This window comes from Zosterops lateralis (genome assembly GCF_965231275.1).
Source record: "Zosterops lateralis genome assembly, chromosome: 18".
Taxonomy (NCBI): Eukaryota; Metazoa; Chordata; class Aves; order Passeriformes; family Zosteropidae; genus Zosterops; species Zosterops lateralis.
Window position 1 is genome coordinate 1,160,700 of NC_139778.1, and position 25,015 is coordinate 1,185,714.

Below are 25,015 nucleotides of genomic sequence, written 5' to 3' on the forward strand. Positions count from 1 at the left end.
GGTGCAGCTAACAAACAATCCGTAAACCCCCATGTGAAGCTGTTTTCAGAATGAGAAGTTCCTTTAACACAACAATCTATTCTGGGGGTGAAAAATTAATAATAAGGGGTCTGTCCCATGAGAATCAGTAAAGAGAATATGTGAACAATCTGACAATAGATAGATTTGATAGAGAAGTAAAATGCCCTTTACTAACCAATAGAATAATTAACAAGAAAGCTATTGACCAGTTAGAAGTTGCCCTCGAGGTTTGTAAAAACTGTGTAAAAGACTACATGTGGCCATAATAAAGCCTTCTAAATTTCTGCCTCAAGTACAGACAACCCATCCCACCCATGGGATTGTCTTTACTCAAAAACCAAGTTGCACATAGTAGATAATGCAAAAAAAAAAAAAAATAAAAAAAAAAAATATATATATATATATATAACAACACGATGTGTACTTCAAAAAGATCTAATTGTTAGGTAAGAACCATGTATAAATATCACATTTTGTTAAATGTCACTGCCATTATCTGTATATAGCTGTACATTGTTTCTATATAGATATAAATATGTATTATGTATGTGTTTGTAGAGTTAAAATTCAGTTTAGTTTTGAGTAATAAGTTGATGATACGGGGATAAAGAGTAAAATATCCTAAAGTGACTATGGTGCTGGGACATCCCCAGCTGTCCTCTGCCACCTCCTTCCCTTCCTCTGCCTAAAGCTGGCTGTGCTGTGCCCCTGCTCTGCTGCATGTAAATAAAACCATATAAAAGAAAGGCCTTATAAAATCAGGCCTCGCTCAGCTGAATGAACACTCAGCCTGCTAAGTTCCCATGAGAAAGAATTATAAGAATGAGAATCAGTTTGCATAACAGTCTATACTTGTAAGAAAAATTGGTTGCACCTGCAAAAACTAAAAGTCCATCCTATGAGAATCCATGAAGAAAACATGTAAAGTATCCAGAAATAAAGAGGTTTGATGGACACGCAAAATTCCATTTACTGACCAGTGAACTGACTGTGGATTGTTGACCAATTGAATCCATGGTGCTTTCTGATATTCCTATAAAAATATGAGTGATGCGTATTAATAAATATGCAGAAAGATTTTTATAAAATAGAAAGATTTATATAAAATAATGATATTTAAATATTATTAAAGGATTTTATAATATATATTATATAATATATATAGAATATAATATATATAGAATATATTATATATTATATAGAATATAAATATATCTATTTTATACATATAGAAATATATAAAAATATATTATATATATTATATATAATACAATATTATATATATTATATTATATTATATTATATTATATTATATATTATAAAAATATAATATAGGATATATTATATAGAATATAGAATATTGAATATAGAATATATAATGTAGAATACAGAATATATATTATTTCTAGAATATATAATTTTTATAATATTATAATCTTATAATATATTATATATACTCTTAAATATATGAGATATATATATATTATATATATATAATATATATATGGCTCTGAGCCCCAGCAGGGCTGTGTAATGCATCATTAGCAGCAGGAGGTGGCATTTTTATGGCCCGGGGATGGCAGGAGTGGGAATTGTGCAGGCGCAGGAGTGCTCGCTGGGCAGGCAGGGCTGCAGGCTCCATTAGGGAGCCCCGGCTCCATCAGGCAGAGCTGGCCATGAATTATTGAGGAGGAGGCTCCTGCAGGCTGCCTGCCCTGCCCTGCCCTGCCCTGCCCTGACAGCCACGGGCAGCTGGGCTGGGCTGGGCTGGGCTGGGACAGTGGGACAGGACAGGAGGTGACACTGTCCCTACCCCTGGTGACACTCACCTGGCTGTCCTGACCCCTGGGGCTCCCCAGCCAAGAGCCCTTGGCTCCATCTCCAGCAGAGATTCAGATTCCCTTTTCCTTTGCCCACTCTTCTATTTTCCATCCTTTTTCACTGTCCACCCTTTTCCACTATCCACCTCTTTCCATTGCCCACCCTTTTCCATTGCCCACCCTTTTCCATTCCCACCCTTTTCCATTCCCACCCTTTTCCATTCCCACCCTTTCCCACTGTCCACCCCATGGCCCTGGGCAGGTTCTTCCCCTGGGGCATTGCAGGGCCAGGGGTTTCCTGTGCCTGCAGGTCTGGCCGTGCCTGAGGGGCTCAGCCACTGTCCCCACTGTGACATCAGTGCCCACAGAGATGAGCCCTAAAGGAGGGACCGTGGGGACAGGAGTGGGGCTGGAGCTGTCCCCTGGAGAGGGGCTGATTTCTGTCCCTGGGGCTGTTGGCAGGGGACAAAGCTGAGGTGTAGAGGAGGGTGGAGCCAGCCCTGCCCTTCTCAGCATTCCCTGGGTCACATCAGCATTCCCTGGGTCAGTTCTGCATTCCCTGGGTCACATCAGCATTCCCTGGGTCAGTTCTGCATTCCCTGGGTCACATCAGCATTCCCTGGGTCACATCAGCATTCCCTGGGTCGGTTCTGCATTCCCTGGGTCACATCAGCATTCCCTGGGTCACATCAGCATTCCCTGGGTCGGTTCTGCATTCCCTGGGTCACATCAGCATTCCCTGGGTCAGTTCTGCATTCCCTGGGTCACATCAGCATTCCCTGGGTCGGTTCTGCATTCCCTGGGTCACATCAGCATTCCCTGGGTCAGTTCTGCATTCCCTGGGTCACTTCAGCACCCTGGGACTCACCCTGCTCAGCTGCCTGGGCAGGCTTTACACTTCCCTGTGTCATCCTTACAGATTCTTTTTGTCAAAAACTCAGTGATCTACCATGAGAAAAACCTCTGGAATATAACCAGAGGTGTCTTCACTCTTCTTCCAGTAATGGCTGGCAAAGACCAGCAAATGCATTTTCTGGGAAGAGCTTCTTTTGAGCAGGTTTTGCCCTAACTGATGTCCCATTTGCAACAGGAAATTGAGCTGGGAGAGGCATTTTCCTTGTCTCCAGGGTGATTAATCTGCTGGCTGATGGCAGATCTCCCCTGGGGCAGGTCTGTGCCCCACCAGGAGCCCTGCAGGGCACCAACACCCTGTGTGTGCCCAGCTCCTGGGACAGGAGCCCTTCCTGCCAGGCTGGAGCCCAGCAGGCTCTGGAATCCCCCATGGGGTGCCTGAGGAAGGGATTCAGGGTTCAGAGAGAAGCTGAGAAACATTCCTGTGGGTAGGTAGGAAAGCCTGGGGTCACTTTACTCACCTGTAAGGTGTGGAGGCTCCTAGGAAACCCTCCTTGGGTGCCTCAGGGTTTGGAGCTGGCAGCTCCTGGAACAACCCAGGGTTGCAGGTGGCTGTTTTGGGATCTTGAGGGATCCTTGTGGCAGCATCTCCTTGGGGAAAACTGATGGTTGTGGCTGCTGGAGTGAGACATCACCTCCAGCCCCCAGGGCCCTGCCCGATGGAGGGATGTGGTGCCAAGGTTTTCATTCCCTGTGGAAGGGTGTGGTGCCAAGGCTTTCATTCCCTGTGGAATACCCGGCCTCCCATCCCCTGCTGGGGCTGCACCTGGCCACAGGACAATGAGCTGCTGCAGGAGCTGCTCCTGCTGAATCCCACCCCAAAGCATCCCTCGGGGGCACCTCCAGGGCTGGGCAGGGTTAAATCCCAGCTGGGAGCCCATCCCTGCAGCTCGGCTGTGCTGGAACCAGCCGGGTGGGGACCAGGCATCCCCTGCTCCAGGCAGGGGTTCAGAGGGGATGGCTGCAGGAGCCTGGAGAACCAGTTCCTCCAGGATGTGCAAATCCTGCTGGTCCCCCAGCCCAGCAGGGCTGCGAGGGGCTGTGCAGTTCCAGGGGGCAGGAGGAGTTTGGGGTGCCCTGACCTCTCTCCAAACCCCCCAGGCAAGGCTGGCTGTGGCTGGGGATGAGGCAAAGGTGGCCCTGAAGGCCTGTGTTTGCTCAGACACTTTATTTGCTCCAATTCCTGGCTGCAGGCTGTGTCCTGATGGTGCTGGCAGGCTGCCCTGGGGAGGGCTGGCTCTGCCCGGGCACAGGGCACTGCTGCAGAGATAACAACAGCTGCTTATCTCGGTGATAAGGCTCCTGATATCCTGATACCGGCCTCCAGAGCCTCAGGAACCTGCAAAAATCTCTGGGATCTCCTTGATATGATTTTCTATTTGCAGGGGAAAAAAATTCATTCACATCCCACCACCTCATTGATTGCAAATGCAGCAGAACCAACACTGTGGGTAGTTTTTAAAGATTATTTTTTTTTAAAGGGCTATTTTTTTCTTGCACTGGAGGGGTCTCTCAGTGTGTCCAGGGAGGAGTTAATGATGCTGATGTTTGCCACTGCTTCCAGCTCTCATCCCCTGTGTAAGAGCTGCTCCTTCACAGAGCTACTGCAGCCAGAGGTTCCTGTTCACCTCAGCACCCCTGCCAGGGGCCAACAGATCTGGGGAGGAAGGCAGCAACTTTAATGAGACTCCCAGAGAAGTGGCGCCAATGTGGTGTCCCCAGAACAGAACAAACCCCTGGCACAGGCTCTGCTCCACACCCCCTGTACCTGCTCAGTGTGCTTGGGGACATCCCTTAGGGTGGCAGCTCTCTGGTGGATGTTCTGGGGAACTGGGGGAAGGTCAGGACAGGATTGGGGCACAAATGCATCACAATTTCAAACCAAAGTCATTTTAATGCTTTGAGGCTGTGGGTCCTGCCCAGCAGTGCTGTGGAGGTGAGCAGGGAGCTTTCCTCCCCTGGCTGGAATGGTTTGAGAGCTACAGGGAGCTCCAGAATCCTCCACACCAGCCTCATGCCCCAGGAGCAGGATGCTGGTTCCCCCCCAAACAGCATTTCCCACATTGAACAACCCCCCCAAACCCCACTGTCCTTGCTGTGGGGCAAAGTGCTAAAATCAGGGACAGCAAGGACACCAAAGGCCTGATGTCACTTGTAAAGTCCTGCCTGTCCCAGGGTGTGGTCAGGGACTCCCAGCCCCTGAGTGCCAGCACTGTCCTGCCAGCTGGGCTGCAAAGAACCAAATTCCCTCTCAAGGGCAGATCCTCCAGGATGGGAAATCACAAGGAAATAAATCCTGGTGAAGTTTGAAAGAGCTGAGAGAGGTGTCTGTAAAGTGCAGTGCTGAACAACCTCTTGGTTGCTATATACTTGATAGGTGTTATACATGTGATGGGTTTTATATATTTGATAAATGGTATATATTCGATAGGTGTTATGTATGTGATAGGTGTTATATATTCGAGAGGTGTTATGTATTTGATGTGTTATATATTTGATGTGTTATATATTTGATGTGTTATATATTTGATAGTGTTATAAATGCTTCCATCCTACACGAGTGTCTTCATGGTCAGCTAAACTCTGCCTCAGGAGCACAGGAGAATGGAGAAGTGGTTGACCAGGAGGTCTCCACTCCTCTGCTGGCCCCTGAGGTCTGGATTTGCAGCAAGCCAGGGCTCTGTTCCCATGCTGAGCCACCCCTGGTTTGGCAGCTGAAGCACTGGATCCTCTCCTGGCCTTTGCAGCTCTGCTCAGCTCCAGTAGCTCCTTGGATTGAGATCTTCTGAGCATTTCCTGAAATGCCCTTAGAGAGTGCCTGGGACCTCGTGTAGAACACACCTGAGACCTCCAGCAGCTGCATTTTGCTCAGGGAATCCTTTGTGCTGCCTGATTTTGTTGTCTGGGACAGAGCAGGTCCCAGCCCGGGCACTGAGCTGCCCCTGGGGCTGTGTGTGCAGGGTGAGCCCTGCTGGACCATCACACCCTGCAGGAAGGGTGACACAGCTGTGGCTCTGTGTCCCCTGGTCAGGACAGAGGGAGAAGGCTCTGCTGCCACCAGGCTGCTCCTGCTGGGCCCTCTGAGTCAGCAGCAGGCAGGAGGGGAGTGCAAATGGATTGGAGAGGGTGCAAAAGGGGTGTCCATCCTTCAGGAAGTGTCCTGAGTGGCTGTGCCAGTGTCCTCAGCACGGCAGAGTGACACAGTTCCTTCTGTGCTCCCAGTGCTGGTTGTGCAAGGGCAGCACGGCAGAGTCCTGGTGTGGAGCTGCTCCTCTTCCTCTGCTCCTTCCTGACACCCACTCCTGTCCTTCCTTCATTACCTTTAAACAGAGAGTGAAAGGAAATGTGAATGGTCTAAAACCCCCCTGAAAATAGCTAAGAAATTGAAGTTTTTTTCAATGAAGACACATGAAATCAAAACACTGGGACCTTCAGGGGCCCATTTCCCACCAGACACATCCCAGACAGAAGCACGAGCAGATTCCTGGCTGCAAAAGGGATGCCCAGGGATATTCAGGATCAGCCCAGCTCAAGATATGAGTGAGGCTGGTAACATTTGGGCACAAAAGGAGGAAGATCCAGATTCATGAGCAAACCCCTGGCACTGCTGGGGCTGATGTTGCTGTCCCAGTGCCCAGTGAGGGATCCACGGCAGGGGAAGAGTGGGAAGGAGCCCAGACTGCTGAGAGCAGGTCCAAGTCACACTGGGGGACTCCTGGTGTCACCCCACAGCATTTTGGGGTTACCAGAACAGGCAGCACTGGAGGCTGCTGGGCTTTGGTGTCACTGGGGAAGCACAGACTGGTCAGGGAGCAGAGGGAGCTGCTGGTGCCAAGCCCAGGGATCTGGAACAGCCTCCAGCCCTGGAGCAAACAGACCAAGCACAAAACCACAAGAACCCAGAGGGAAAGATAAGCCCTTGAGTCAATATCTCACTGGGGCTGGGCCAGTGCTCCCAGTGCTCCCAGTGCTCCCAGTGCTCCCAGTGCTCCCAGCACCAAGGGACAGGAACCCACAGGGGCTTCACCCACTGGGCTCTGCACCAGCCTGAGGGATTTGGGGACAGCAGAAGAGGGAAGGAGCTGCGTCCCTGGCATGGAAAGGACACTGGAGACCATCAGAGCTGGTGCTGGGGTGTGCAGGGTCACAGGTGGGATCAGGAGAAATTTCACAGTCCCTGCCCTGAGCACACACAGCTGGGAGGTTTCGCCTCTCTCTCTGGGCTGGCAGGTTGCTCCTGTCTGTGCATGAGGAGCAGGGAAGGCACCACGTCCTGCCTGTCCCTGTGTCACTCTGAGCCGGCCGGCAGGAGGGGGAGGATGCTGAAGGCACCTGGGGGAGGATGCTGAAGGCACCTCGCACACAAATTTGTGTTTGGGTTTGGTTTGTGCCCACACTCCTCCTGCTGGGGAATGGCCCAGGGCAGCGGGGTGACTGTCACAGAGCACAGGAGGCTCAGAGAGGGGAGCAGGGGGCGCAGGATGCCAGGGTCAGGTTTCCCAGGGTGGGTGGTGCACTGTGAGCCTCTGCTCTTCCATGGCACTGTGCACAACCTCCTGAGCATCCCAGGAGCTCCAGGCACAGGGCTGACAGCAGTTTTCCTTGTGGGAATCACCCTCCATCCCCAAACCATCCCCAGGCTGTGCACAGGACCATCCAGTCCCAGGCACTGGCAGCCACTTTGCCCCCAAAAATCTCCATCCGGGAGTGTCTGTCCCGCCAGCCTGGGAGGCAGGAGGGGACAGCAGGGACAGTGGGGACAGCAGGGACAGTGACCTCGCCCCGGGTCCCCCTGGATGCTGTCCCCAAACGCCACACCCAGACACGCACCCAGCAAGGGACAGACCTTGAGTGCTGACAAAGCCCTGGGCCAGGTTTTACAGGCTGGGTTGACAAGCTCAGCACTGGCAATTAAAAACCCCCGAGCAAATAAAGGAGGGTGTGTGTTGGTGCTGCTGCCCTTCCCTCTCTGCAGCTGCAGGATCCGACTGATGGCTTGTCCCAGGTTCTTATCCTGAGGCACATCAAGGAAATTCCTGAAGGACCAAGTCCCAAGGGCACAGGGGTGGAAAAACACCCTGAAGACGTGGTGAGGGCAAAGCTGAGCTGCTGGCCTGGGCATCCTGGGCTGTAAAACTGGCCTGGGTGAGTGCAGGGCTGTAAAACACCGTGGGTACCCTCCACTCACAGGGCAGGGAAACCTCAGGTCTGTCTCTTGTGGTCACTGCCAACAGGAGAGGAAATTACGGGGAAAAAAACCCAAAATAAATAATGTAAACAATTCAAGGATAGATTTGATAGACAAGTAACATACTTTTTACTAACCAAGAAAATAATTAACAAGAAAGCTATTAACCAATTAAAGTTGTCCATGAGGTTTGTAAAAAGTGTGTAAAAGACAACATGTGGCCATAATAAAAAACCTTTTAGTGTCACTCTGTGTGTCGTGACCGCCCTAACAACAGCACCAGCTCCCCATAACTTTGGGTTTGCTGCTCACACACGGGGCCAAAACTGAGCCCTTTGAGGTTCCCTGGTCAGCTCCAGCCCCTCCAGGCTGTGCTGATGCTCAGTGTCCCCAGGCTGCAGGACCAGGCTGCAGACACCAGGCAGGGCTTGATTTTTCTGCCTCTTGGGGGGCTGCCAAACCCACCAGGCGTGTCCTGGACAAGCCTGAGATTAGCAAGGACTAATCTCAGAGGCAACATTCAGGCATTGGCACTTTGTGCCCAGTTTCCGTGTGTTCAGCATTTGTCACCTTACACAGCACATCAGAGCCTTGGTGACACGACTTCCACTTGGGTTTTCACTGTTCCTCATTGCTTAGAAAACATTCCTTGCTAGGAAAACCCTCCTGGCAGCACACAGGGTGTGATGGGGGCACGCAGGGGCAGCTGGCTTTGCTGCCTCACACCTCACACAGAAGTTTCTGGTGCTGAAGCACAGCCTGGATTATCCTTCTTGACTCTCCCTGTTTGCCCAGGGTGTATGGCCGGGGCTGGCTCGTGCTCCTTGTCCCCCTGGCACACAAAGCTGTCACCAGAGAGCAGCAGCTCTGCAGGACCCTCCTCTCCCAGCAGCATCTGATGGGAGGCACTGAGGAATTACACCCCAGACAACAACCACCTCCAAACTGCATCGAAACCCCCTCCCAAAATCCACTCCTCAAAACCAATCCCCTGTCCATGGTTAAGCCATTCTGGTGAGGAATTACACCCTACCTCCAAACTGCACCAAAACTCACTCATCTCATCAAAACCAACCTCCTGTCCATGGTTAATCCATTCTGATGAGGAATTACACCCCACCTCCAAACTGCACCAACCCCCCCTCCCAAAACTCACTCATCTCATCAAATCCAATCCCCTGTCCATGGTTAATCCATTCTGATGAGGAATTACACCCCACCTCCAAACTGCACCAAGACCCCCTCCCAAAATCCACTCATCAAAACCAATCTCCTGCCCATAGTTAATCCATTCTGATGAGGAATTACACCTCACCTCCAAACTGCACCAAACCCCCCTCCCAAAACTCACTCATCTCATCAAATCCAATCCCCTGTCCATGGTTGATCCATTCCAGAGCACTCAAAAATCCAGCACTGCTCCTGAGAGCAGCTGTGAGCAGCAGGGAGCTCTGGCTGCCCTGCCAGGAGCTCTGCATCCCCCCACACCAGCCAAGCATCCCTGTGCACGCCCGGCTGTGGGTACCTTTCCCCCGAGGGTCCATCTGCCTGCTGGCTGCTGTGAGGACCACCAGACCCTTCCCTTGGGTCTCCTTTGGGTGCTCTTCACCAGCTGAGGGATCTTCCCAGGAAAATGAGACCAGATCCCCACTGTGGCTCCGGGATCAGCTGCACTGGAGCTCCCTGAGGGGCACCTCAATGTTGAAGGTGTACCAGAAGACCCAGAAGACGAGGCTGAAGGCCAGCAGCAGAGCCCCCAGGTAGACAAAGAAGTCCCAAGAGCTGAGAGGAGCCACGAGGCCCAGGAGGAGGATGAGGAGGCCCAGGGCGTCGCAGATCAGGCCCAGGAGGGCGAAGGCCGGGCAGCGCCCCAGCCTTGTGCCCATGGTGCAGCCCCTCAGGGCAGCGCAGAGAGCAGCATCCCTGCCTTCCTCCTGCCTCTCCCCTGCCAAGAGGAAGTACAAATGTCACAACACACCTTGCAGAACAATCGGCAGGGAGCACACGATACCGCTTTAACCCTTGGCTGGCCCTGCCTCCGCCCCGCAGCGGATCCTGGGCTTGCCCCGGGGTGCTCTGGGGTCACATCCAGGCTGTCCCAAAGGTGCCAATCTGCTCTTGAGCCACTCCACAGCCCTGGGCTTTGAGAGCAGCTTTGTCACTTTTGGTTTTGTCATCCACTGTGGGAGCATTTCAGGGAAGGCTGCAGAGCCTTGGCTCTGACATCCCAGAAACAGCCTGGAAACAACCTGAAAGGAAAGGTGAATGTTTAAAAAAAACCCTGATAACAGCCAAGAAATTAAAGTTGTCTTCAATGAAGTCATGTGGAATCAAGAGGGAGAGTAGTAGGAAACATTCTACCACTCCCCGTCTTTATCGGTAAACTGAGGCACGGGAATCTCTCCAGAAATGACACCACCCTTGGAACACCTCCAAAGGCAGGTCCTGCTGGAGAGCCACCCATCAGACCCCCTGTGCCCAAAAACAGGACAGCAGGTGGGCAGTGAGGAATCTCCAAACGAGCCAAAATCCCCCCAGAGCTCCTGGCTGGTCTCTGAGCAGCCAGTGTGACTTTTTGGGGTGCAGGTGTGTGCTGCTTTCTGCTCCCAGGTTATGGTGTGACACCAGGAACATCTTTGCTGCCCTTCTCCCTGCTCTGTGCACCCTTGGCAAACTGGGGAAGATGGTGGGAGGTGAGGAATCCAGGGAGCCCTTGGCTCTGGGAAAGCCATCCCAAAGCACAGGCTGGCACCTGCCTGGGTGGCTGCAGGGGACAGAGGACACCTCCTGCATCCTCTGCTGCCCAGGGAGTGACAAGTCGTGCTGCTCCTGCCTGCCAGTGACACTGTGCAGGTCACAAAGGGCAAGCCCAGGGCAGAGGAGGCTGCCCAGCACAGCCAGGTCCTGCCTCACAGCCTTATCCCAACCTGATCCCTCCTTCCTCCCACCCTGATCCCTTCTGCCTCCCAGCCTCATCCCTCCTTCTTCCCACCCTGACCCCTCCTGCTGCTCCCAAACACCCACAAACAGCCCTGAGAAAAACCTCTTCCTCCCCCAGTTTCCATGCTTTTTGCCTAGTTTCCCAAGATCCAGTGTGAAAATAGGAAGGTTTTTTTTTTTTTTAGGGTTTCAGATTCACTGTGGGCACTGAGAGCCCCCTGAAGTTTTTGCTCTCGTTGCTGCTCACTAAGGACAGGGAAGGCTGTCCCCTGCAGCCCCAAGGGCTCCCTGGATTCCTCACCTCCCACCATCTTCCCCAGTTTGCCAAGGGTGCACAGAGCAGGGAGAAGGACAGCAAAGATGTTCCCGGTGTCACACCATAACCAGGGAGCAGAAAGCAGCACACACCTGCACCCCAAAAAGTTTTGGGGAGGGATGGGCAGGTGCAGCTCATCCTGGTGGAATCCCATCTGCTCCCTGGGTGGATGCAGCATTTCAGAACTGGCAGCAGGGGTGTTACCCCAGCTCAGGCATGGAGCCAGCCTTGCAGCATCCCAGTGGGAATCTGGGACTTGTGTTTGCAGGACGGGGCACTGGAAGGTCTCAGGGGGGTCTCACAGTGGGATTTCCTTCCTTCCACACTGAAATAATTGATCACAGCTGCTGCAGAAACCTGGTCAGACCAAGGGTGAGCCCAGTGAGTATGACAGATCCTGGAGTCGTGGTTTGGGTTGGGAGAGACTTTAAAGATCATCAAGTCCATGATGGCAGGGACACCTCCCACTGTCCCAGGGACACCTCCCACTGTCCCAGGCTGCTCCAAGCCCCAGTGTCCATCCCAGGGATCCAGGGGCAGCCCCAGCTGCTCTGGGCACCCTGTGCCGGGGCCTGCCCACCCTCCCAGGGAACAATTCCTGCCCAATCTCCCATCCAGCCCTGCCCTGTGTCAGTCTGAAGCCATTCTCTGTGTCCTGTCCCCCCATCCCTTGTCCAAAGTTCCCCTCCAGCCATCTCTGAGCCTCTTTAGGGACTGGAATTCATCCAGGATGTAACATCCTCAGAGAGGGGTCTGCCCCGGGGCTGTGCACATCTTTGGGCAGGTTTGGGGCTGTGGAAGGCCAGGAATGAGGCAGCTCACACACCTGGAGCAGGGCGTGCTCCACACCGAGCCTGCCGGGCAGGTTTGCTTTGTGACCTTTGAGATGTAGGGCCAATATTTCCTCTTTGAGCTGCTCTGCAGAGATAATGACTTTTGTAATGGATTTCCTGTTCTTTTTATAGCACAGGGGAAGCTGGCAGATCGCATCCGAGCTTGTTTTAGCCAGACATAAGTATGTTTGCTGGAAAACCTGATCTTTTTTCTCTAAACGTGTTTTTCTTTGGTCTCATCCAAAGCATCACAGCAGGATTCAAACAGGGTCCAGTGGGAGTGAAGAGGAATAGCAGGGAGCAGCCTGCTCCTTCCCATGCACCTCTAAATGACTAAACAGGGATTTGGAAGTGCGTGGGAACAGCCCAAAGGTGTGAGCTACCCCAAGGCCCATCCAGCCCCATCCTGCCCCAGCAAAGGCAGGAGGACACAGCAGGTGAGCTCTGGAATCTGCTCCTCCTGGGCTGCTCCAGCATCCACCACTGTTATGTTATGGAATTTAAGTGGAATGTTCTTCTCTCTTGCTTCTACTCTATCTTTGTTTTTTTGGTTGTTTTTTTTTTTTTTTTTTTTTTTTTTTTTTTTTTTTTTTTTTGTTTGTTTTTGGTTTTGTTTTTGTTTTTGTTTGGTTTTTTTTTTGTTTGTTTTTTTTTTTTTGTTTTGTTTTTGGTTTGGTTTGGTTTGGTTTGGTTTGATTTGGTTTGGTTTTGGGTTTTTTTTGTTTTGTGTTTTTTGGGGGTTTTTTTTGTTTGTTTGTTTGGTTTTTTGGGGTTTTGTTTGTTTGTTTGTTTTTGGGTTTATCTGTTGTCCATAAATCCATTTAAATCCATGGATACTCCCTGCCCTGTCTCTGCAGCCTCCCACACCCCAAGGAGGTGGAAATTCACTGGTGCCACAACACTGAGGCAGAAATTCATTTCCCAGCAGCCCTGTGGGGTTTTGCTGGGCCACAGCAGATCATGGATTTCATGTCAACTCCTAAAGAAACCCTTGTGAGGAGCCTCCAGGTGATCCTGCATCTCTCTCCATAAATTGCTCCAGCTCACTTCTAAGCAAGGAGGCAATTCCCAGTGCTGGGAGCTCCAGTGCAGAGTTCCTTCCCTCCCTGGCAGTGATCAAGCATTTGCTATTGAGGGGGAGTTCCCACTTTGTTCCTGGACTTCCACCTGCACTTATCCCCCAGCTGTTAACCTGAATTTCCCTTCAGTTATCTCCCAGCTGTTGGTCTGACTTTCCTTCAGTTATCTCCCACCTGTTAATCTGATTTTCCCTTAATGTTCCTGTCCCTTTTCCTCCCTGTCCCACCTCAGATCTGGGCACCAAACACTGAACTCCCTCTGATAAATCTTCTCCTCCCCAGGCTTTCCTGGTCCTTGGGCTGTTTCCTTTTCCCTGGCAGGCTCCATCCTCCTGCCAGGCACATTCCTGAGCTTCTGCCATTCCCTGTCCTCCCCCTGCCCATTGGGTGCCACACCATCCCCAAACTGCCACCACACCCTCCCTGCCCAGCAGAGATGTGACACCACAGCAGCCACCTGCAAGTCCCTTGGGAAGGTTTTCCTTTAATGAAACCTCAGATTCTGGTTACAAATGACCAGTCTGGAACCCAATTCAGCTCTTGGTCTTGGTGACTCTTTTTTTTTTATCACATAAACATTTCACTGACTGTCTCTTTCTCCTTGGCTGTGAGACATGGCCAGCAGGAGCTCCCTCTCTCCATTTGCCACTTCCAGCCCTCCTGGAGCATCCCTTTGGCCAGGCAGCCCTGGCTGAGCACAGCTTTGTGCAGCAGGACCCATTTCCATGTTCCTCCTCCATCCAGTGCAGCTCCAGGGCTCCCAGATCTGCAGCCAGGTGGGACCTGGGGCTGGTTTTCCATCCTGAATCCTGCTGTCCATGCTGTCCCTGGCTGCAGCTGCCCTGAGGAGTCTGGGGTGAGCCTGCCATGAAGGAGCAGAGCCTGGTGCCAGGGGAGGATTGCAAACAGCAGCAGAGCGTGGCGGGACACGAGGGATGGCTGAGGAGCAAACAGCTTTGCTGGGTCCTGTGCCAGGTCTTGTACAGCCTGGCCCTGCACCAGCACCAGCCAGGAAACAAAGCTCAGGGCCAGGCTGAGCCTGGGACAAAGGGATTTGTGTGCTCAAATGCTCCTAATCCAGCTGTGCCAGCTGCCAGGATGGGATGGGACACCTCCAGCTCTGCCCACACGGGTGGAGAGGATCTGCAGGCACACAGCCTGGGGGAAGCCTGGCACCAGTGCCAAGGTGAGCCCGAGCTCACCCTGGGTGAAAACTTCAGGTCTCGGGTGTCTCGGAGCACATTTCCAGGCAGAAATGTTGATGTGGCACCCCTTTGAGAGATGGGGGAGCTCGAGCAGAGATGGCCAGGAGGAGGCTGAGAGTTTCCTGGAGGGAATCAGCTCTTCAGCTCTGAGCAGAGTTCCCACAGCTCACACCATTCCCAGACACAATTCCCTTGCCCCTGCCCTGCCAGGTGCCTGGAGCAGCAGGATCTGGGACCTTCTGTAGGATCTGGGACCCTTGGCAGGATCTGGGACCCTCTGTGGGATCTGGGACCCTCTGCAGGGTCTGGAAGGAATTGTGGCTCTGGTCAGGTGGATCACCTCTCTGCTGATGGATCCTGCAGAGCCTCCTGGGGGATCTGAGTTCCTTTGGGGCTTTGCTTTACCCAGTTTGTGCCATTGGGTCCCTCTTTGGACAGGGAGGTGATGCAGAGACTTTGGACCTGCCTTGCTGGGCTCAGCTGAAAATTCCTGCTCCTTTTTGCCCTGGGATGACTTGGGTGAAGTACAAAGTTCATTCTCACACTGGAGACCACGTGGGGAAGACACTGGCTGGGGCGAAATCCTCTAGGGAGTACAAGAAAGTGTTTGTTTTCATGGTTGATCAACACAGGCAGGTAGAGGGGAGGGGAACATTCTGGGGAAGGTCCTCTCAGCGGTTGAAGAAGAAGGACTTGAGGCTCTGTAGGAACTGTGACTTCTGCCTCTGCTTCTGCTTCTTGCGGATGATGGGGATCCAGACCAGGCCACAGACCAGGAGCATCAGTCCCAGGGACAGGAAAGCCGGGCCAGTCATTTTATAAACATATTTGTTGTTGGTCAGGAAGCAGGAGAGGCTGGTGATGACAGTGCCAAAGAGGAAGATGGCAGCTCCCACGGACACCACGATGACAGGCTTGTGGTAAATGTCCCACTTGCTCCTGGAGGCGCTGGTCCACACGGACTCGCTGCGGGAGCTCATGTACAGGGTGCTGCCCGTGTTACTGGTCACCAGCTCCTGGGGAGACTTCTCACTCCCATCAGGGCTCTTAGGGGGCATTTCCATGGTGCTGGGATGGGAGGAGGAGACCTGGGGTGGACAAAAGAGAAAGGCCTGAAATTTTATCCTGGAATTTCTTGTCTTTGTCCTCCTAACCTCCATCACACTGAGGTTTTATGATCAAGCCACCATCTAATTTTAATTTGGTTTTGTGGTTGGAAGTTTGCTTCATTCTCTGGAATAATCCCACACCTCAGCAGTCTAAAACTCCATGTGCTGTTCCACCTTTTTGGGCATCCCATTCCCTGCTTCCCTGTGAGCTGCCACCCTGATCCCACACCCCAGGGCAGCAGCTCTGCCAGGCTGACAAAAGAGAAAGCAGAGCAGGGAAAGTGATGGAGGATGGAGGATGATTCCCTTCCAGCCCAGATGGAGGTGGAGGAGGTTTTGGGAGGGAAAGCAGAGCATCACACCCATAAATTGGTGGCCCAGGATCCTGCAGGCAGGCTGGGCAGTGCCAGCACAGCTCTCCCTAAACACCACACAGATATTTACCCCACATGGGCTTGGATAACCCAAACCCCCCTGCAGCCCCAACAATCTGTGTCTGCCCTGCTCAGCAGGGGTGGCTCCCCAGGAGCTGGCACCTCACAGGTGATGCCAGGCTGCCTTTGCTCCCTGCCCATGCCAGGGCAGGCCTGTGGCTCAGCAGGAGTGCAGGAAGTCACCCCGGAGCTCCAGCTGTTTTCCTGCAGCTGCTGATCCACGTGAGAGCAAATTCCACACCAGGGCAGCCACGCTGAGGCTGCGAGGCTGGCACAGCTCCAGGGGCTGGAGGAAACCTGCCCAGAGCTGGGCCAAGCTGGGCTCAGTGCCCACCCAGGGATGCTGATGGATGGGTGCCAGCCAGCACCTCCCTCACTCCTCCACCTGTGTCCCTGCCAAGCTTTGTGGTTACTCTGAGAAGAGACAGATGTAACTTTGTCATTTAGTCCCCCCCCAGTACAGCCACTGCTGCAGAGCTGGTGGTGTTGGCATCTTTTGGGATGTTTCAGGTCTGCCAGGCTGGGACAAACGAGCACAAAACAAAAGGCAAGAGCAGTGGACAGGATTTGCAACCCTCCTGTCTGGAGTTCTCACTGCTCTCTGTTGAAACAGATAAAAACAGGGGCAGGGCAAGGGACACATTTCTGATAGAGAATCCCAAATCCCAAAATCCTTTAGGTTGGAAAAGCCCTCCCATCCCATCCAGCCCCAGCTGTGCCCAATCCCCACCTTGTCCCCAGCCCAGAGTGCCACCTCCAGGTGTTCCCTGGACACCTCCAGGGATGGGCACTCCAAACCTCCCTGGGCGTTTCCAAGGCCTGACCACCCTTTCCATGGAAAAATTCCTGCTGATGTCCAACCTGAGCCTCCCCTGGCCCAGCCTGAGGCCGTTCCCTCTCCTCCTGCCCATTGAGGCTCTGCAGGGGCAAAGTCTTTGCTCTGCTGCCACCTACACAACCTCCCCTGGGATGAGCCCAGTGCCCCCAAACCCCCACCAGCTGCAGCTCTGCAGGGAAGTGCCCAAATCCTGAGGAATTCCAGGTGCCACCTGCCCACCAGCTGCCTCACTGCTGCCTTCTGCTCCCCCTCTTCCAGTGCAATCAATCCTTTCCTGAAATTTCATCTTGGCATTTCTTGTCTTTGCCCTCCTAACCTCCATCACATTGAGGTTTTATGATCAAGTCTAGTTTTAATTTGTGATTGGAAGTTTGCTTCATTCTCTGGAATAATCCCACACCTCAGCAGTCTGAAGCTCAATGTGCTGTTCCATTTTTTGGGCATCCCATTCCCTGCTTCCCTGTGAGCTGCCACCCTGATCCTGCATCCCAGGGCAGCAGCTCTGCCAGCTCTGTGTGCAAAGCATTAATGCCAGGCTGCTGCAGAAACCATCAGCTGCCTTTCAGCTTTGCCTGTCCACTCAAGAGGATTTATCCCCCCCTTTTATTTCCTGGCAGAACCACCCCTCTCACCGCAGTTCCCAGCCCCTGCTCATTTTCCCAGCACTTCCTGGCAGAGCCTGGGTTTCAGTCACACTTTTGCCCACTGTTGGCTAATGAAGGATTTCACTCCCTGCCAGTGCCTGGAGCTTGTTTGGGAGCACTGGGAGGATCTGCAGCTCTTGGGAGAGCTAATGCAACTCCAGATCCTGCTCTGCCCCTGCTGCATCCCTAATCCATCACAGCTGTGCTGGGATGGAAGCGCTGAGCAGCCTGCCAGGAGAGTGCTATCGGATTTCTCCCAGGTTTTTAACCGTTGTTGGAAGCAGACAATCAGCAGATGACTCTTTGCTGTCTTGAAAATGCCTCCCGAGCACGTCTCAGGTTTCACATCTGGTAGCTCTGCTGTCCTTCTGAAACCCTGGGCAGCTCTCACTGCTGGGGTCTCTCCTTCCCCTCCCCATAAGGGAGACCCTCCTGGGATTCTGTTTCTCCTCCCTTTGCTCTTCCAGTGCTTTGTGTGGTGAAGTTTGGTTTCTGAACTGGGAAATCTCCCCAGTGCCAAGGCACAGCACACCTGTGGGGTTCCTGGATCTGGGGCTCCAGCCCCACATCCCTCTGGGAACCAAAAATACCAGAAGAGAACGTTTTGAGGAGTGAGCTCTGCACCCCATGGATGCAGCTTGCCCTGATCCCTGCAGGGGAGAAGCAAAAGCCCAGCCCAGGGGCTGCTGTCCTGCAGAAACCCCATTCCTGAGGGTCAGACCCTGCCAGGGGATGAAGTGAGCTCTGCTCTGCCTGGCCCCAAACTGGTGGGGCTGGGTGTGGGGCAGCCCCTGCACACAGGTGTGCACACACTTCCCTCACCTGGCTGGGTGACATTGGGGTCCTGCCCCACAGACAGGGACCCCCAGGCCCTTCCCATGGCCCCACAGCTCTCTGGGGCTTCCAGTGGCCTTGTGGTGGTCTCCTGGCAGAGAGCAGCACTGGTGCAAAGCCTTGGGTGAGACCCAGAGAGGTGGTTTGTCCTTCAGCCAGGAACTGTCACCCCAACAGGCAGCAAATCCTCACTGAGTCCCAGCTGGGAGTGAAACAAAACCCTGGGGAGTGGAGGAGGAGCTTTTCCTGCTGCTCTGGAGTGTCTGGTGTTAAATCTCAGTCCAAGACCCCCCCAATGACAGCAGTGGGTCTGTGTGTGCCAGGGGAAGGGGTTTGCTGCTCTGGGAGATCTGTGTGGCCATGGAATGGGAAGGCAGGAGGCTGCTGCACTCATGGACGTGCACAAACTCAGCAGAAACTTTTTCTTGGATGCTCATGCTGGCCAAATTTAACCAAGAGTGGCTCTCAATCAGTTCCCAAAGAGAGAGAGATGAACATTCAGCAATCCAGCACGCCCAAGGTCCCCAGGAAACCCAGAAAGATGAAGACTGAGGGAGGTGGGGACCTGTCCTGCATCAGCTGCCCCATGGAGAGCAGCCCCACAGCCCCACCTGCCTTGGGGGGCTGCTGGGGGGGACAGCACCCAAACCCCTGAGAGGGGACCAGCACCCAAACCCCTGAGAGGGAACCAGCACCCAAACCTCTGAGAGGGGACCAGCACCCAAACCCCTGAGAGGGAACCAGCACCCAAACCCCAGGAGTGAGTGCTGAGCCCACTCCCCATGCTGTGCCTCTGCTGTCCCCGCTGTCCCTGGGCTGTGCTGGCTGCAGGTTCTGGTGGCACTCACCATGCCCTGAGCACACCAGGGCACAGGAGCAGCAGCTCAGAGCAGCTCCAGCCTTGTGCCAGCCTCAGCAGGGCTGACCCCACCTTGCCGTGCTGGACCCCTCTCCCTCTCCCCCAGCCCCTTCTCCAAACCCGTGCAAACCCATCCTACTTACGTGGGGAGCAGGGAGGGATGGCTGCAGGGGGGGCCCCTTCTCCAGAGCCAGGCTCATCCCAAACCCCTCATCCCTCTGGGTGTTGTCCTGTGGGCTCTGTTGAGTCTAATAAACAGCGGAGCATCCCAGCTCCGATGATCTCACCAGCCCATCAGGATATTGTTTAACTCCTTGTGTCCCTGCTCCTGGGGCTGGAGGGTTGGATGGGAGGCTGTGGGTTGGGAGGCAGGGCAGGGCCTGGAGCAGGAACCCAGCACTGGGGGGTTGGTGCTGATCCAGCCTTGGATCATCAGTGAGTTCCTGAAAGATCTCTGAAGTGCAATTTTTGCCCTCTCAGAGCAGGGAATCGTAGCCAGCCACTGCAAAGTGCTCTGAAGCTCATCAGCGAGGCATTAGAGGGATGCGGGGTATTAGCAATTATCTATTAATTAACATCCTGAGTCCATTACTGGGAGGAGGATGGGAAGAGAGAGGTGGTTCTGGAAATGCTGCTTCCTTCCAGGAACCCTCAGCCAAACTTTAATTCCCTCTCAGAGCAGTGTGGATCTGCCTGGTGCAGGGGAGGGATCCAGCAGTGCCAGTGCTGCTGTCCAGGGCTGGAACCTCCATCCCCAAGGGATTATTGCAGTGGAAAATCAAGTTTAAGCTGCACCACAGACCTGGCTGGAGGGGGAAGAGGCTGTGGAACTCTCCTGGGCATGTACATGACCCACAAGGGTCAAGGCTGGCCACAGAGGCAGCACAAAGGGGTTCACAGGTGTTTGGGGGTGTCCAGGGAGGATTTATTGGAACAGATGAAAACGTTCTCTGGAACTGGGAGAGCTAAGTGGATTTGGGTTCCCTACTGTAAGTCCAAGGGAGGAAGTTCTTGTCCTAAAGGAGCAGTTGGCATGAAAGGGAAGGTTTCATTTCAGCTGCAGCAGGAGCCACTTCTCAGCCTGGTTCTGCACCATCTCCAGGCTGGACTGAGCTGCTCCTGCCCTGCTGGGGAACAGCCAGCCCTGTGCTCAGCCAGCTGCCCCAGCACACAGCTCTGCTCATTCCAGCCCCCCAGACTGACCCAGTGCTCCCTGCAGAGTCACAGACAGGGAAATGTCAGGGCTGACACTGCTGTGGGTTCATAGAGAGGGGAACACTGGGGCTGCCACTGCTGTGGTGTCACAGAGAGGGAACATTGGGTCTGCCACCACTGTAATGTCATAGAGAGGAGGATATTGGGGCTGCCACTCTTGTGATGTCACAGACAGTGGATAGTTGGGGCTGCAAGTGCTGTGGTGTCACAGAGACAGGAGCCCTGGGGCTGCCATCTCTATGGTATCACAGACAAGGGAATGTTGTGGTGACACTGCTGTGGTGTCACAGACTGGGGAATGTTGGGGCTCCCACTTGCTGTTGTGCCACAGAGAGGGGAAAGCTGGGACTTCCTCTGCTGTGGTGTCAGTGAAAGGGGAACTTCTGGGCTGTGGTGTCACAGAGAGGGGAATGTTGGGGCTGCCACGGCTATGGTGTCATAGGGAGGGTAACAGTTGAACTGCCTCCCCTTTGATGTCACAGATGGGAATGTTGGGGCTGCCACTGCTGTGGTGTCATAGAGATGAGGACATCGGGGTGATGTGGTGTCACAGAAAGTGGAGAGATGGAGCAACAAGAGCACAGCCAAGTGTGTTTTTAACAGTAATTCACCCCTTTCCAAATAAGTATGTCCACACATACAAGTAGCAGTTTCAGCTTCTTGGTTATCATCCAACTTTTAGGACCTGCTCAGTACAGGAAAGTGTTGTTGATCCAAATGCACTACAGAATGCAATTGGTACCTTGAGATTTCCTTTATTTCCCAGAGGAAGTCTTCCCTATTTGATATTTTATGGGGCAATAAGCTGTGTTTTGCAGAAGACAAAAATGCAGCAGCAAAAATTCAGTTATTTAGTACAAAGCTTAAACTTTCCTGCAGTGTAGTAACTCAGCAGAGCTTAAAATTTGCAACTTGCGTCACATAGTTGGCAAAAAAATAAATGTTTAACCTTTTATTTCTTTCTGCCACTTTTTGAAGCCATTTCCAGTGATACTTGGAGCAAACAAAACCTCAGTTTTATGACACTTTTTCCATTTACTCCCTGCTCCATCCAATCTAGACCTCTTAAACCAGAGGTCAGCAAGATGAGCAAGAAAAAACAGCAGAAATTCATTGTGTTTAGTTAAACTAAACAAGTCCAGGACACAGTAATTCCCAAATTCTAACCCCAGACCTGCCAATGACTTGATGTATGGCTTTGAATCACTTGGATTTGGGCAGTTTGTTTTCAAATGGGTACATTGTAGAAGCACAAACTGTGCAAACAGTGGAACAGTCTCAGGACATGTAGGTTAAATAGCATTAAAACCCTTCACAGCCACTTCAGTGAGATTCAGTAACAGGAAAAAAATTACCTTTTTAGAAATCTTTAATTTGAAATTATTTATTAATTTTATAGATGAAGTCATACTACTTAAAACCTTACCTTACTTAATGATAAAATACAGGGATTATGAGAAAAGAGAATTAATTAGTTGCTAACCACAACCAAACCCTCTCCCATCAGCAAAGCTGACTCAGGACAAACTGGACAAAATATTCCATAAATGATGCTGAGCTGCCCTCTAGTGAAGTCAGAAACCACTTCCAGCACCTGGATTTCTGAAATTCAGGTCTCAGTTCTGAGAGGGTTTAAAAGCATTGTGTGAGGCATACTTGGGCAAGAATAAGATAAATTTTAACCAATGTAGAAGATAGCAAAAATTAGCCACAAGCTAGAAACACAGAATGAAATTTGGCAAGAAATAAGGGAAGAAAGAACTTTCAAAAACGAAGGACAGACTTTGCTTTCCCAGTGAGAAAATCCCTGAAACTGCTGACAGGAGAATGCTCATGCCTGGAGGAGAAAGGTGAAAAGGTGATACAGGTTAACCCGTGGCCAGAGTCCAATAAACCAGGTGGTAATAATGTATTAATCTCTGTAGAGAAGTGGCTATAATTAATTTGAGCGAGACTGCTCCTCCAAGGTGTTTTGTAAATCAAAAGGTTTAAAAGGGAAAAATAAAAAAGAATAATAAAATAAGGAAAAAATAAAAAAATAATAAATGTTACAGAAAATAAATGATAAGTCGAGCACAGGTGTCTGAGAAAACTTCAGACACTCTGCTACAAACACTCCAAAAAGCACTTTACTTCCTTTGTGCTTCTTAAATACTGAATGTTTTGGAGGGAAAATATGACTTGCAGCCAATAGAGAGAGACACAAGGTTTGGAGAACAGTGAGAAGACCCAATAGATGCTTCTCTCTTGGCCTTGGGCCCATTACAATGAGAAGGGCACAAAACTTTCTAGTTAAACTCCTTAAAATGTCTAAAGGTAAACTGAAACTCTTTCCCTATTTGGAAGCACCTGCTGGGTGTGTAGGGGGTGTTTTACTACAAAAAGGGCACAGGAGTGTAGGAGCAGGGACAAGGAACTCTGCAGAGCTGAGACATTCTAGAAACATTGCAAGGGTTTATTGCAAGGGTCGTGGGTAAAAAGGGCTTTGCCTTCAGCCACCAGCCTGGGCTGGAGGGAACCCCAAAAAGAGAGAAAGAGAAAGAGAAAAAGGGTATGAAGTAAGGGAAGTAAAAGAGGTAAGAAAGCTAAGAGAAGTAAAAAGAGTGCAGAAGTCAGAGCGGTAAGAAAAGTAAAAGACAGAAAACTTTGTTACAATACATTATATCTGCTTTTGTATTGAATATTCTAATTTACAGTGACCAACTGGTGCAAGATACAAAACTTACAAACTTTGCATGCAACCTATGAGAACTACTATATCACCATATCATCCTGTATTCTAAACTCTAAAGACTACTTTTCTTATCTCCCTTTTCCCTGATACCTTGGCAAAGTGAAGAGAGACCACATTCTTACCTCCTTTTGTTTTCTTCAACCTAACACCATCTCCCTGCCTGCCATGATCACATCTCAAAGCTGCCCTTCATTTCTATTTCACTCACAAATTTTACATCTCCAGTATTTCTTACCAAACAATCGTATCTGCAAGCCCTTTGTCCTGGGTTGCAGTGTAGGATGTACACAAAGTATTTATTCTATCACCATCTTCATGAACTGTTGAAACCAGGTGGAGCAGAGCTCTAGTGTGGGGGTGTCTTCTGCTCATGGCCCATCAATGCCTTGCCCAGGACTCACAGGGAACTCCCTCCAGGAGCTCTCTCTGTTTAATGGGCCATCAAGGAGCCACTGCACGACTCCTCATCCCATTGGGAGATGCTCCCAATGCCCAGGGGGAGGAGCCAAGCATTCCCACCTGGAGAGAATCTGGGATTTGGGACAGGACAAGCAGCCCTGAGCCACTGGATTCCCAGAGGAGCAGAGCTCCCAGACCTTTCTGTGGGATCACTGCTTCAGGAAGAGCCCCTCACCTGGACTGCTCCCACCACCCTGCTCAGGTTGTATTCTGACTCTGGCAGTGCTCCTTTGTGTTATTGCATTGATTTTATTTTTACCTTTTTACCTTTCTTCTTATTAAATTATATCTCTGACTTGGAGCCTCTCATTTGTTTTGCTTTCAAACCACAACACCCTTCCTGTCCCATCTTTCCCAACAAGCGAGGAAGACATCCAGCCTTCATCAGGGGAAGATGCTGAGCCTTGACCACCAGGGCTGTCTGTGACTGCACTTCACATATTATAATGATAATAATTATAATGATAAGTGCTAAGAAATAGTTTTCATAACCACACCTTTTCTAAGGAAAGCTATGGATATGCATAAAGTATAACCATATACTGTGATCTGCTGTGAGCACGCTGTCAGGAGATAAACTCAAACTGAATAAAGAAAATGAGCATTTCTTGGACTTGTCTCCAAAGTGTCTCTGGGCCTGGTTTGAGGCAATTCAGTCTGTCCTAGGGTGACTATGATCCCTGTATCCCCAACTGTCTGCTCTGTGTGTGCTGTATGCTGTGTTCTGTACCTTTAAGATTAGTTCTGAGAGTGAAGCTTCTGAGGGGAAGAAGAAGTGCACAGTTTGTTTTGATAAACAGTGTTCACTCCTCTGCATTTTTCCTCTTCTTCCTTGGGACAGTGTGTTCATCGGATGCACAGACAGCTGCCAGAGTTTTGGGTTTTTTTTTCCTTTTAGTTAGTCTAGCTAGCTGAGGCAAAAAAGCTCCTGGACTGGTGGGTTTTTTTTTTTTTTTTTTTTTCTTTTTCTTGGGACTGTTTAAATCTGTTTTGGACTGAAAAACCCAGAGGAGAACTGGGATCTTGCACCCCACTGGGGCTGGACCTCAGCATTTTCCAGCATCTCTGATAAGCGACTGAGAGAGCTGAGCTGACTCCCTGCAAGGACTTCTCTCAGTTTTGCCATCTCTCTTTGGACCAGCGAGAGGTTTTATTGTTTTGTATGGTTCATTCCTTATGCTTGTGGGCATTTTGTTTGCCAAATAAATAGTTTTTTCCACTTTTCTCCGAAGAAGTTCTTTTCCTGGACCAGCTGGCAGGGGAAGGGGCTGTTTGGGTTTGCTCTCCTGAGGAACCTCATTCAGAGGTTTCCTCCCAAATTTGCCCTAAACCAGGACCCAGTATGGGAATATTATACAAGCACTGGCATGTTTATAATAATTAAGACATTTAAGCACTTCTGGAAGACACCAGCTTGAAGTGCCAAGCAATAAAATCTTACTTGTGAACTTACACGAAGCATTGGAGTAAGTGGAAATAAGTTGCTTGGAAACTTACCAGGTATATTTATTTAAAATCAATCAATCAAATTTTAAAACATATATATTTTATTAGTATTTTGTAGTTTTTATATTA

At 51.2% G+C, this 25,015-nt stretch overlaps 1 protein-coding gene and 1 long non-coding RNA gene across 2 annotated transcripts; both read right to left on the reverse strand.

Moving 5' to 3' along the window:
* Nucleotides 1-4,627: 4,627 nt before the first annotated feature.
* LOC310916913 lies at nucleotides 4,628-9,880 on the reverse strand. The gene is made up of 2 exons (XR_014591362.1): nucleotides 9,467-9,880; nucleotides 4,628-6,073 (listed from the first exon to the last, which is right to left on the reverse strand). It is a non-coding gene; the product is annotated as an uncharacterized lncRNA (long non-coding RNA).
* Nucleotides 9,881-13,704: 3,824 nt separating this feature from the next.
* Nucleotides 13,705-19,269, reverse strand: PIRT (phosphoinositide interacting regulator of transient receptor potential channels). Its single transcript, XM_083874892.1, has 2 exons — nucleotides 19,176-19,269; nucleotides 13,705-15,402 (listed from the first exon to the last, which is right to left on the reverse strand). The coding sequence occupies exons 1-2, from the start codon at nucleotides 19,230-19,232 to the stop codon at nucleotides 14,986-14,988; spliced, it is 474 nt and encodes a 157-aa protein (XP_083731018.1). The 5' UTR covers nucleotides 19,233-19,269; the 3' UTR covers nucleotides 13,705-14,985.
* Nucleotides 19,270-25,015: the final 5,746 nt, after the last annotated feature.

Excerpts from the sequence above, each read along its gene's own strand:
- PIRT (XM_083874892.1), bottom strand. The coding sequence starts at position 19,232 with ATGAGCCTGGCTCTGGAGAAGGGGCCCCCCCTGCAGCCATCCCTCCCT. Across the intron at positions 15,403-19,175 it reads CATCCCTCCCTGCTCCCCAC|GTCTCCTCCTCCCATCCCAG; the intron begins GTAAGTAGGATG and ends TGTCCACCCCAG.